General features: G+C 36.8%; 3 protein-coding genes across 3 annotated transcripts; 1 reads left to right on the top strand and 2 right to left on the bottom strand.

The window, feature by feature from the left end:
* Positions 1-1,311: 1,311 nt before the first annotated feature.
* Positions 1,312-2,916, bottom strand: LOC128166015 (uncharacterized). Its single transcript, XM_052830932.1, has one exon. The coding sequence runs from the start codon at positions 2,914-2,916 to the stop codon at positions 1,312-1,314; it is 1,605 nt and encodes a 534-aa protein (XP_052686892.1).
* A 471-nt stretch (positions 2,917-3,387) lies between these two features.
* Positions 3,388-7,974, bottom strand: LOC128167316 (uncharacterized). The gene is made up of 2 exons (XM_052832961.1): positions 7,763-7,974; positions 3,388-7,545 (listed from the first exon to the last, which is right to left on the bottom strand). Exon 2 carries the CDS (start codon positions 7,393-7,395, stop codon positions 3,388-3,390), a length of 4,008 nt encoding a protein of 1,335 aa, XP_052688921.1. The 5' UTR covers positions 7,396-7,545; positions 7,763-7,974.
* Positions 7,975-8,067: 93 nt separating this feature from the next.
* Positions 8,068-12,221, top strand: LOC128167317 (asialoglycoprotein receptor 2-like). Its single transcript, XM_052832962.1, has 5 exons — positions 8,068-8,220; positions 9,000-9,085; positions 11,520-11,607; positions 11,742-11,958; positions 12,139-12,221. Exons 1-5 carry the CDS (start codon positions 8,160-8,162, stop codon positions 12,167-12,169), a joined length of 483 nt encoding a protein of 160 aa, XP_052688922.1. The 5' UTR covers positions 8,068-8,159; the 3' UTR covers positions 12,170-12,221.
* The last annotated feature ends 735 nt before the right edge of the window (positions 12,222-12,956 follow it).

Below are 12,956 nucleotides of genomic sequence, written 5' to 3'. Positions count from 1 at the left end.
ATGTATACTTCCTCTTCAGATAAACAATAAAGTATATTAAATATTAATAAAATATTTACCCCCCAAATAATGTTACCTAACATTGAAGCGCAATGGGTTAGAACGTTTACATGTCTGTAAGAGCATTGGGGTCCAAGGAGTAATTTTCGGTAATTTTACTATTGATATAAATGAATTTTCATGGGGGGGGGGGGTGGGGGGTGGTCTGGACCCCTCACTCCCACCCCTTCTCTAAATCTGTGCACATGATGATGTACATGTAGGTACACAGAAACAAATCTAAAACCGACAACCGCCACGGGGAGAGGGCATTATTTAATTTTTAATTTTGTTTGTAATAATTATATAGACCATTATACTTTCTATGACATGAAATGTTAAGATTATTGATTAACTGAAAATTCAGTGCAAACAGTTCAACCCTAAATTGCACATAAAGTGCTGCTCATGTGTATTATCATATGGGAAGGGATCTCATCCTTCAGTTATGAAAATTATAATTTTTAAATGTATTGCCGGAGCTTGCATGTGGCCTTCACTTTTAATTAAACTGGTACAAAACAGTGTTATTTAGGGGCAAACACTTGGTGCGGGTATTACTGTCTAATGACAGCATCTAGTTTTTTATTTTTATTAATGGGTTTTACTAGTTATTCTGCCTGGTGCAGGCAGATAGCTAACCTTGCACAACGCACAACGCAAACAAAAGTCACACGGGTTTCATAGTTTATTTTGTGTGGAAAACGTTGCCGTCGTGAATAATATTGGTAAAAAACTACAACAAATAGAGATAACAAATTACTAAATAGGAAAATATAGAACCTTACTTCATACATAGAAAAAATATGTAAATTACTTTAAAGACCATAATGGCGTGCCATACTTTTGAGAATGTTTTATCTGCATAATAAAATTTCCATCTGTAACTATACTTCAAAAATACAATTAAATACTGACAGATTTAAGCAATAACTTCAATAAAAAAGACTTACTTAGTGGCTCGAGGCACGCATCTAACAAGATTGAAGCCGATAGACAAAGTGAGACCGGACTGGTCAGTAAGGCTGACAGGAAGTGAGTGATTGACCAGATATACGTTGTAGTTAACTTGTACCAAAAAGGATTACCGGATATACTAAACTCAGAGTGGTTAACTTGTACAAAAATATTTCTGAAGAATTTAAATTTTAAACTATAGACAGCACACTCCCCGTCTGATATGAAAATATCACTTAAATGCATAAACCGTACTCTATTCACAAAAAGTTGTTCATGAAACTGTTTTTGTAAATTGTCACAACACAATAAGCATTAAATGGAATGACACAAAAATATAATTTCAGAAATCGGACGCACATATATACGCGACTGTCCATCTTTGATAACACGAACTTCAAGTTTGCGCACAAGTCCATCTTTGCTAGGAAACACTCTTTCAACAAGTCCTGTCGGCCAATGGTTGCGATGTGCATCACGGTCCTTCAAAAGAACGACATCACCAACTTGGATGTTATCTCGAGTGTCTTTCCATTTTCGTCGCACTTGTAGACTCTGCAGGTATTCATTTTTCCAACGACACCAAAATTTCTCCGCTAGAGACTGAACAAATTTCCACTGAATGTTATAAACTTCGCTGACACTGAGATTTTTAAAATCCTCGTTTGAATCAACGGTTTTTTGAGTAAGTAAAACAGCTGGAGACAAAACGCAAGGTGCTTCAGGGTCGGTGGATACAGGTACCAGTGGACGGGCGTTGACTATCGCTGTCGCTTCAGCCATAAACGTGCTAAGGACTTCATGGGTAATTCTTGTGTGCTTAGAATCCAGTAAGATTGAATCAATGATTCGTCTGATTACACCAATTAAGCGCTCCCAAGCGCCTCCCATGTGAGAAGAGAACGAAGTGTTAAATTTCCAAACTGCTCCTTGCAACTGTAAGAAGGATTTAATCGAGGGGTCTTCTACAAAAACAGCATTTATTCCAAGTTCACGAGTTCCACCAATGAAATTAGTCCCTCTGTCTGAATAAAACTCTTTCACTTTTCCTCTAATAGATGTAAAGCGACGTAAGGCGTTGATGAATGACGAAGTAGTCATCTCCTCAATTACTTCTATGTGGACACCACGGCATGATAAACACGCAAACAATACGGCCCATCGTTTAGAGTTCGCAGAACCACCACGTGTTCGACGCGTGACAACATCCCAAGGTCCAAAACAGTCGACACCAACGTAGGTAAATGGAGGACAAGGGGTAAGTCGTTCCACAGGTAGGTCTGCCATCTTTTGTGAAGCAAGGCTACCACGAAGTCGACGACACTTTACACAATTGGATAGAATGAAATACACAAGTCTTTTACAGCCCGTTATCCAATATCCTGCTGCTCTGATGGCCCCGGCGGTTAGATGGCGTCCTTGATGACGAATAACTTCATGGAAGTGGAGTACGAGAAGTTTTGCTATGTAGTTTTGATTTGGAATGAGGATTGGATTCTTCTCTCCCAGAGATAACTCAGGACTTAGTTTAAGTCTCCCTCCAACACGCAGAACTCCGAATGAATCAAGGAATGGGTCAAGTCGTGACACTTTGCTGTTTCTGGGAATTGGTTGGCCACTATTCAGGTTTTCTATTTCCTTACTGTACGACTCCTGTTGAATTTGTTTAATGATGAACATTTCGGTTTCTCTGTAGATATCTGGTTCGTCTTCACTTTCACTGCTCACTTGAAATTTATCTCTGACAAAACGTTTCAAAGTCTTAAAGGCCACAACGAGATTTTTCCAGGTTGAGAACTTAGCAAAACGACGGGAGTCAAAGACGATCTCAGTTGTAATTTGAGTTTTGCTAGAAATAACATCTTGGCGGATTTCTGTGTCAGTTTCAGGATTGATGAGAGGATAGACAGTTTTGATCATATCCGAAGAATTTTTCAACCATTGGGGTCCAGTTATCCAGCGCTGTAGAGATGTGGTAATTGCTGTATGTGAATATCTTGTTGCAACATCAGCTGGATTTTTGTCAGTTGAGACGTAAGACCACTGAGACGGAGACGAGACTTTGTGAATTTTTTCCACACGGTTTGTAACATACACAAAAAATCTACGGGTTTTGTTACAAATGTAACCCAAGACGATTCTACTGTCAGTATAGTAATGAAATCGATCTTGAGGAATCTTCAAGTAGTCACAAACTGCTTCTCCTAATTCTGTTGCGAGAACTGCTGCGCACAGTTCGAGTCTCGGTATTGTGTGACCTTTCAGAGGTGCCAGTTTAGATTTTCCCATTAGAAATCCAAGAGAAGTTTCTCCAAATTCATCTGTCACTTGAAGATATGCCACCGCAGCTATCGCATGTTCTGACGCGTCTGAAAAGACATGAACATCCACTTAATGAGCCAAAGAAATGGAAGTGGCTACAATCATTCGGGGAACTCTGAAGTTATTAACAGATTGTAATGAATCAATCCAGATTCGCCATCTTCTCAAATGTTCCTCCGTAAGTGGTTCATCCCAGTGACATCCAGGTGATACAAGTTCACGGTGTAGAATTTTTCCACTGATAGTGACTGGAGAAATAAATCCCATTGGATCAAAGATACTGTTCATTGTAGATAGAAGGCCTCTGCGGGTGTAAGGTTTTTCAGCATTAGAGATTTTGAACACAAACATATCACAGTTTAAGTCCCAGTGCATTCCTAAACTGTGTTGTACAGGTAAGTTGCATATGTCTGCACAATGATTTAGTTCCTTCAAATCGCTTCCTAGATCATCTATAGGAAATGATTTCATCACATTCACACTGTTTGAAGCGATTTTGTGGAGACGAATGTTTCCGTTGTTTTTCAGTGTTGCTTGTGTTTTTCTCATCAGGTTGATTGCTTCTGATTCTGTAGCAAGCGACGTCAGTCCATCATCGACGTAAAAGTTGTTGTAAACAAATTTACGAACATCATCGTCACCAACAGATGATGCTTTTCGAAGTCCATAGGTGGCAACAGCTGGAGATGGTGTGTTACCGAAAACGTGAGCTTTCATTCGGTATTGTATTAAAGGTTTTTCAAAGTTGTTATCCTCGTACCAAAAGAATCTGAGGTAATCACGATGATCCTCATGAACACGAAATGCATAAAACATTTGCTGAATGTCACCACTGATAGCAATTGCATTTTCACGGAAACGCATGAGGATTCCAACAAGGTTGTTTGTTAAGTCTGGTCCAGACATTAACACACTGTTCAATGAAACGTCTTGAAACACAGCCGACGAGTCGAATACTCCTCGGATTTGATCCGGTTTTTTCGAATTGTACACCCCAAAAAGGGGTAAATACCAGCATTCCCCAGGTATGTCGGAAGGAGCAACTTCTGCTGCCCCACTAGCTAAGACTTTTGACATGAATGCAAAGAAGTGTTGACGTTTGTGATGATCTTTCTTTAAACTTGTGTTGAGGATCAAAGCACGTTTCCAGGCCTGTGAATAATTGTTAGGCAACACTGGTTTTGACTCCTTGAAAGGTAATGGTGCGGACCAAAAACCATCAGTGTCTTTGTGGAACTCTGCGTCCATAAGAGCTACAAACTTGCGGTCCTCAACAGAAGGTCCAATCTTGTTGTCAAATGGTGTTCGTATGAATATGTCATCATCATTGTCCTTGACATTGATATTGTTGTGACACACTGGAAAGGTGGTGCACCTTCCGTCATTAAGACTATGCGTTTTGTTTACATTCACTTCCTTTGGAGGATGAACTTTATCAATACAAATTTCACCAATGACGACCCATCCTAGTGGAAGACGTTGAGCAAAGGGTTGACCTTGGCTGCCAGTAATTTGTTCGCGCACATGATGTACATCGGTTAAGTCACGTCCTATGAGCAGTTCAACATTCACGTTGCGATCTAGGGGTGGTATGAAAGGTGCAATGCATTGTAGATGCGGTTGTGATTGAGCGACTTTGGGAGTAGGTATTTCTAGATGCTCACTAGGAATAGAATCACATTCAATGACTTCCGGTAAGTTGAATGTAGTTGTACCATCCAAGGCTTTGACACATAATCCGTTCACACGGCGTCCAGCGACTGTCGTTACACCGGAGCATGACGTAAGAGTGTAGGGTTTACATTCTCCTGTAACTCCGAGTCGATCTATCAAATAAGGGGACACCAACGTCCGGTTGCTCTGGTCATCGATTGTCGCATAAACACGGATAACTTTCGCAGGATTTGATTGACAAAACACGTCCACTAAAACGATCTTCCCGCAAGAACGACTCCCATGTTTTCCTTCTTCATACTCCCCGCCATTGCTTAAGGCAGTTTTTGCTGTTGAGACTGGTGTAGGGGATTCGGGGTTTGAAGGACGACGATCAATGTGCATCGCTGTGACATGATAAGGATTACCACAAATATCACATTTAATGTCCGCTGTACAATTTTTGGACACATGACTTGGTGAGGCACAACATCGGAAACATAATTTCTTATCACGTAGAATGTTTTGACGCTCACGTAGTGATTTTCTTTTGAAGCCACGGCATTCGTTCAAAGAATGTCCAGCATTGTGTATGGGACAACGTGTTGATGGAGTTGATGATACAATTTCAACTTTACGAGAAATGACTGCGCCAGTAGGTCTAGGTTTGCTGTATGCCATGTTTGTGTTTGTGGACGGTTGACATACAAGTCCAGGATCGTTACGGATTTCACACATTTCACGGATGAACTCGACAAAAAAGGAAAATGGAGGGAATGCTACATCATTCCGTTTTTTATATCCAGCTGCTTGAGAGGTCCACTTGTCTTGTAGAGATATGGGTAGTTTGGCAACTATGGGTAGTACTCCAGTAGATGAATTGAAGTAGCTCAGACAAATTTCGTATTTTGGATTAGTCATCGCCGATTCAATTTCGGTGAGAATGTCCACGAGATCATACAATTTGGCATGATCTTTATTTTTGAGGGTTGGAAACGAGTGTAGTTTCTGTTTTAGAGCATGTTCCACCATCTCAGGTCTCCCATATTTATCGTTCAGTCTATCCCAAATACGCTTTACACCTAGGCTAGGATTGTGGGTGTTTGCGGAGCGCAGTGTGCGTGCAAACTTTGACGACTCTGGACCCAACCATTTCACAAGTAGATCCATTTCCTCAAACTCTGTGACACCAAGTTCTAGAATAACACTCCGGAATGAAGAACTCCAAGAATTGAAATTTTCTGGACGATCATCAAAGTTGGTGAATCTTGTGAGTAGAAAATCCTTGCGTAGCAAAAACTTTGAAAAGTCGGCCATTGTCGAAGTGTTGTCGGTCCGTGGTGGTACTAGATTTGGAGCGGTAATTACATGAGGCAATGAATTTGTAGTAACACAAACTTGACGCATTGAATTCGAGGGAACGAACACTCGAGAAGCTGCATCCAATGGAGCACTCCGTTGATCAACTGAATTTGGAACACGCATCTGAGGCACTGAATTTGAAGGAACACTCACTTGAGACACTGAATTTAAAGGGACATTCACTTGAGACACTGAATTTTGAGAAGCACAAACTTGAGGCACTGAAATCGAGGTAGAACAAACTGGATTCACTGAATTAGAAGGCGCACACAATTGATGCATTTGATGAATTGGAATTGAAGGAACACAACCTTGATTAACTGCATTTAGATATCCCGGATGTCGGCCATCCGCCTCTGGATGTTGAACACTGATTGGTGGATTCTGTTCAAAATATGGTTGATTTTGTTGAATGTGGCCATCCTCGGTATTTGATGGGTTATGGTCGTGTTTGAGGATAAACGCACTCGTCATCTGTTCCCTTGAGTAGATCGGAAGATCAATCTTTTCTTCTTCTGTGAAGTCCGCTTCTGCTGAGATGATTTCTTTCTCCTGTCTGACGATACTAATTTTTGCTTCGATATCAGTTTTTTGTTTTAAAAGCTCACCTTCTTTCTTGATCAGTTCTAGTTTCGCCCTTTCAGCTTGCGCTTTAGCTCTTTGAAAACTTGATACATTAGACGACACATGACTTAGTGTTTCAAGGAGTTCAAATTTGGTTTCCTTCAACTCATCACTTGTTCTTTTTACAATTGAAAAACATTTGTTCATTGAAACTTCTAATTCATTTAACAAGTTGACCGCATCCTCTGTATTTTGAGAAAGTAGATATTTCTTATAGTCTTCACTAGCGATACAGAAATCTTTGAATTTCACAGAAATTAAACGTTCTACTTCTCTTATTTTGTGGAAGTCCTTTGCGCATGTTCCAGATGTTACAAGCGCATCCTCCACTTCCGCCCAGGTTTCATCGGTTTTACTTTTCAATTTTTCACACTGTTCGTTGAACATGACGAGGCCTTTGGGTGTGAGTTTCCGTATCCGTCGATCCGCAGCAGACATGCCAAACGAATTCACTAATTTTTTACTATTCTGCCTGGTGCAGGCAGATAGCTAACCTTGCACAACGCACAACGCAAACAAAAGTCACACGGGTTTCATAGTTTATTTTGTGTGGAAAACGTTGCCGTCGTGAATAATATTGGTAAAAAACTACAACAAATAGAGATAACAAATTACTAAATAGGAAAATATAGAACCTTACTTCATACATAGAAAAAATATGTAAATTACTTTAAAGACCATAATGGCGTGCCATACTTTTGAGAATGTTTTATCTGCATAATAAAATTTCCATCTGTAACTATACTTCAAAAATACAATTAAATACTGACAGATTTAAGCAATAACTTCAATAAAAAAGACTTACTTAGTGGCTCGAGGCACGCATCTAACAAGATTGAAGCCGATAGACAAAGTGAGACCGGACTGGTCAGTAAGGCTGACAGGAAGTGAGTGATTGACCAGATATACGTTGTAGTTAACTTGTACCAAAAAGGATTACCGGATATACTAAACTCAGAGTGGTTAACTTGTACAAAAATATTTCTGAAGAATTTAAATTTTAAACTATAGACAGCACACTAGTACTGTTTTTTTCTTTGCAATGGGTTATTTAAGAGGGGGGGGGGGGGGTAATAGTAAAGACAACTCACTTCAGAGGTCGATGATAGTGACCTTATAATCCTTTGTAGTACAGACACTCTTATCTCAACATTGCATACATACTGACTTCACAGCGATTCTGGGAATGATTTATATAAGCCATGACGATTAATGCTGTATTTGTTATTGTCGCTTTAGTTTGTTCGATCAAACAAATTCATTGTAAGTGTTGTATTGGTTTTTTTTTCATTCTGGTATGGGTTGCGGCTTGCATTTTTTAATAATTGTACGAAAGTAACATATACTAATTTGTTTACAATACTAAAGTCTTTTTCTTAAAAAATTCAATATATTTTGGCACACCTATTTTATAACTACGAAAGGTTAAAGTTAATGATTTTAAACTGTTAAGTTGATGAATTGTAAATAATTTCGTAAAATACGTACATTTTATGTGTGACTATTAAGGGGATTATTTATGCTTTAAATGTTCGAGAACAATGTCACTATTCATATCATAGTAATAATTTGGTACAAAATTCAAAATTTTAGACTGATATAATGTAAACATCTAGTAATCTAATCCTCTCCTAGTCCACCGATGTTTGGAAATACTTAACTTAGTATATGTGTACTATGGTGTTTCTAAAACACTATTTAAAACCATATTTTGCTGACACCGTTTCTTTGAAAATTGATAAAATGCCTGTGTTCTAGGGGTTACTTTTTTACTGTAAACAACAAAACCCCGCGAAATAAAAAAATCTTAAATCAATAATAACGTTATATAGATTTTGACGTCATATATGAAATAAAGGGAAATTTGTCCTGCGCCATAATGAGAATCCGTGAGTTATCTCCCTTTAAAGGCAACCCTTACACTTTTCTGATAACAGGGATGCAAATGAAATATTTACACACCTTTGAAATACGATGTTGCTTATATAAACTATAAATGAAAACATAGATTTTTTCATATATTTGAATCCATTGATATACAGGTGTTGGATGTAATGTAGGATGGATTCAGTTTCAGAACAAATGCTACTGGTTCAGCCATGACTCCCGATCTTGGGGGGAAGCAGAGGTATGTTAAAATGGCATTGTATAGAAACACACGCATTGTCAGAGCAAACAGTTATTAAAAATAAAATGGCCACATTATGTTCAATTATTCATCAAACAATACTTAAATTATTCTTCACACTCAAGTATCGAATCCTTACTATAAAATTGTTGTGAACAAAATAAACAAGAAATCTGTGAGCCAATGCTCACTAGTGATACCCCCGCTCTGATGTGAATATGCAAAATAAGCAAAGTCGACATTTAACAGAAAGCTGGCATCCGATTGGTACAGAAATATATCCCACAATATGGCATGCTTAAAAAAATAGTGTGTTAAAATTTCAAGCATCTGCAATAAATAGCTGCTGAGAAATCTTTGAGGAAAATTTGTTTGAAAATTTTGGCTAAAATAAACAAAGTACTCATTTAAAGGGAAGATTGGTACAAAAATATATCCCACAATATGGCATGCCTTAACAAACACTGTGTAAAAATTTCAAGCATCTGCGATAAATAGCTGCTGAGAAATCTTTGACGAAAATTTGTTTGAAAATTTTGGCAAAAAATAAACAAAGTCATCATTTAACAGGAAGTTGACGTCCGATTGATACAAAAATATATCCCACAATATAGCATGCCTATACAAATACTGTGTAAAAATTTCAAGCATCTGCGATAAACAGTTGCTGAGAATTCTTTGACGGAAATTTGTTTGAAAATTTTTGCTAAAAAATAAGCAAAGTCGTCATTTAACAGGAAGTTGACGTCTGATTGGTACAAAAATATATCCCACGATATGGCATGCCTATACAAATACTGTGTAAAAATTTCAAGCATCTGCGATAAACAGTTGCTGAGAAATCTTTGACGAAAATTTGTTTGAAAATTTTGGTTAAAAAATAAGCAAAGTTGTCATTTTACAGGAAGTTGACGTCCGATTGGTACAAAAATATATCCCACGATATGGCATGCCTTAACAAACGCTGTGTTAAAATTTCAAGCATCTGCGATAAATAGTTGCTGAGATAAATGCGACAGAAATTTTTGTTACGGACGGACAGACGGACAGACAGACACACAAGGGTAAAACAGTATACCCCCTCTCCTTCGGAGCGGGGGTATAATAAATTAAAACATTTTAGCTCACCTAAACCGATGGTTCAACTGAGCTTTTCTAATCATCAGTTGTCCGTCGTTCGTCAGTCTTTCTGACTGTTTTTACATTTCTTACTTCTTCTCTAACTTAATACAAAGCATTCTTATAGAAAGGGGAATTTTAAAAATAAAGGGCACAACCATTTTGTAGGGGAGATAATTGCAAAACAGTGAAATAAAGGGTGAATATCTTTGAAAATCTTCTTCAGAATGTTGAAAATCACTGCACAAGAAATGCCAATATTTACACCAAAGCTTAAATTGTGACCCCCGTACCAAGACCTGGGCCCCCAAAAAAGGATTCCAAGTTTAACATAGAAACATTTAGGGAAAATGTTTAAAATTTTCTTCTCCAGAACTACAATGCTACAATTTTTTATATAACTATGCAAACACTTCCTATAATGTAAATTTTAAATTGTTAGAGTAGTGACTCCCAAATTAATACTTAGGCCACAAGAGATGTTAATTATTTATCATAGAAATAAGTAAGGGAAAATGTTTAAAAAAAATCTTCTCAAGAACCAGAATGCTACAATTTTTGAGATTACTATGCAAATATGCAAATAAATAAAATGCAGATTTTAATTTTTTTCAAATTGTGACCCTAAACTTAAACTGGAACGTTTAAAGAGTTTTTAAGTTTAACATAAAAATATATAGGGAAATTGTTTAGGACATTTTTTATCAAGAACTACAATGATAACATTTGTGAGATTACTATTACCTCAATTAATGTATATTATTTATTGGAAAATTTGGGCCATCAGTAGGGGCTCAAAATTTAATATACTAGGAAAAGATAGCGATAATATTTAAAAATTTCTTTTCAAAAACTACACAGCTACAATTGTTGAGATCACTATGCAATCATCCTCAAATAATCAAATAATGTAAATTCTGAATTGTTGAAATTGTAAATCCCGGGCTTATACTTGGGGCCCCAAGTTTTACATAGAATTATGAAGCTAAAATGTTTAAAAATCTTTTTCTCAATAAGTACAATGCTACAATTACTATGCAAGCATTCTTAGAAAGGGTAGATTTTTGATTGTTTAAACTGTGATCAAAGACTAATACTTAGACCCCAAGAGGGTATCAATGTATCATCTTTGAAATATATTTGAAAATATTTACAAACTAAATTACTAGACAATGAACTACTGTTTAGGAGAGCGATCTGGCATATGGGCTCTTGTTTTTTTTTTTAATTAAAGCAACGTTAACATTCCATGTACGTTTTGTGTCGCTGACAATTTCATAGCCATTTTATGACCTTAATGGTTACTCTGTTGCAGGGACTTTGTTATGTGTTTCACTCAAAGCTAGCAGAACCATTGACCGACGCCGAATCTCACTTTCTGATAAGTCATAGTCAAGTCTATCGTAAGTACAATAATCGTAGTCATCGTAATATTTGAAACATACAAACGGCAAAAAGGCCATGGTTTGTAGAACATGTTACATCTCAAATCCAATTTTCTTAACTCTTTCATTTGCTTCTTCCATTTATACTACAGCTTCCAGCTTTTGGATTGGTATATCCGACATGATAGAGGAAGATAGATGGATTTACTCCTCCAATCAAAACGTCATACAAGTGAATGGATGGTTTCCAGGAGAACCGAACGGACACACCGGAGAAAACTGCGTCGCTCTAGAAAAGAGTGTTCATGGAAAATGGATTGATGTTGACTGCAAACGAGCATATAGATTTGTGTGTGAAGCTGATGTTAAGTGAGTTATCAAAATATATAAATATTGTGATAAAGAGATTAAAAATGTTGTTTTAATTTTGTTTTTGTAAAATTACTTGAAAAACTTATTTACATTATTGGCGGAGCTCTTAAATTTGGTGCTTCGGACTTCATTTCAATTTTTTTTTTTAATTTTTGTCTTTTCCATTCTTTTTTTCAGAGAAATAGACGGAATAGATGTAATAGGTTAACTTTTGATGAGTATGTTTACTATTGTCAAAATGAAACTATTTACATGTGTTATTCAGTTTATTCTTTTACTTTGACAATCTGAATGAAAATCAAAACAACATACAGTTCAATTTGATGTTTAGAATATAGAAAGACTGAGAAAACTGATCTTCGCGATTGTTTGATTCTACACTATACAGTCTTACACTAAATGTTGCCCCATATGTTTACGAACGTTTATGGTGCTAGGCTAGGATGATTTAAAGGCCCGGAAAATCAAAATCATTATCATTGCATCCATAAGGAGTCTTCGATGCACTGCAGAGACCATTGCAATTATCTTTTAAAACCACTACGTTATAAAGGGGATTTATCGGAATTACGAGTAAATTTTGAATTAATATTAATAGATTCTTGTGATTAAGTTTGATAGTTTTTGCGCCGGGGTTTTAATTGGCTTGAAATATATATGCTTTAAATCATGAATAAAATTTATGGGAAATGTGCATATGTACCATAATTTCTATGTCTGACGTCTTGTATATATCGTGTTAATTCTGCAACTACCCGATCGTGACGCTTTATACTTATTGGAAATGACATTTATGCAAACAAAAATAATAATTTTCATACGTGTGATAGTACTGTAATACCAGCATTGAAGAACAGACGTTTAATACAAAACACAACTTTAGTTAACATTCACGTTATGTGCAATTGTGACTGCCTGTCTTTAAAAAAAAAAAACAATTAAATGAAAAATAAAAATATAAAAAATGAGTAAAAAATAAAAAAAAATACCTTCCC

The sequence above is a fragment of the Crassostrea angulata genome, chromosome 10, assembly GCF_025612915.1.
Source record: "Crassostrea angulata isolate pt1a10 chromosome 10, ASM2561291v2, whole genome shotgun sequence".
NCBI classification, from domain to species: Eukaryota; Metazoa; Mollusca; class Bivalvia; order Ostreida; family Ostreidae; genus Magallana; species Magallana angulata.
This window is presented reverse-complemented; position numbering and strand designations above follow the sequence as displayed.

Coding starts and splice junctions, on each gene's coding strand:
- LOC128166015 (XM_052830932.1), bottom strand. CDS start 2,916: ATGATCAAAACTGTCTATCCTCTCATCAATCCTGAAACTGACACAGAA.
- LOC128167316 (XM_052832961.1), bottom strand. CDS start 7,395: ATGTCTGCTGCGGATCGACGGATACGGAAACTCACACCCAAAGGCCTC.
- LOC128167317 (XM_052832962.1), top strand. CDS start 8,160: ATGACGATTAATGCTGTATTTGTTATTGTCGCTTTAGTTTGTTCGATC. Junction 11,608..11,741: donor AAGTCATAGTCAAGTCTATC/GTAAGTACAATA, acceptor TTTATACTACAG/CTTCCAGCTTTTGGATTGGT. Junction 11,959..12,138: donor GTGTGTGAAGCTGATGTTAA/GTGAGTTATCAA, acceptor TCTTTTTTTCAG/AGAAATAGACGGAATAGATG.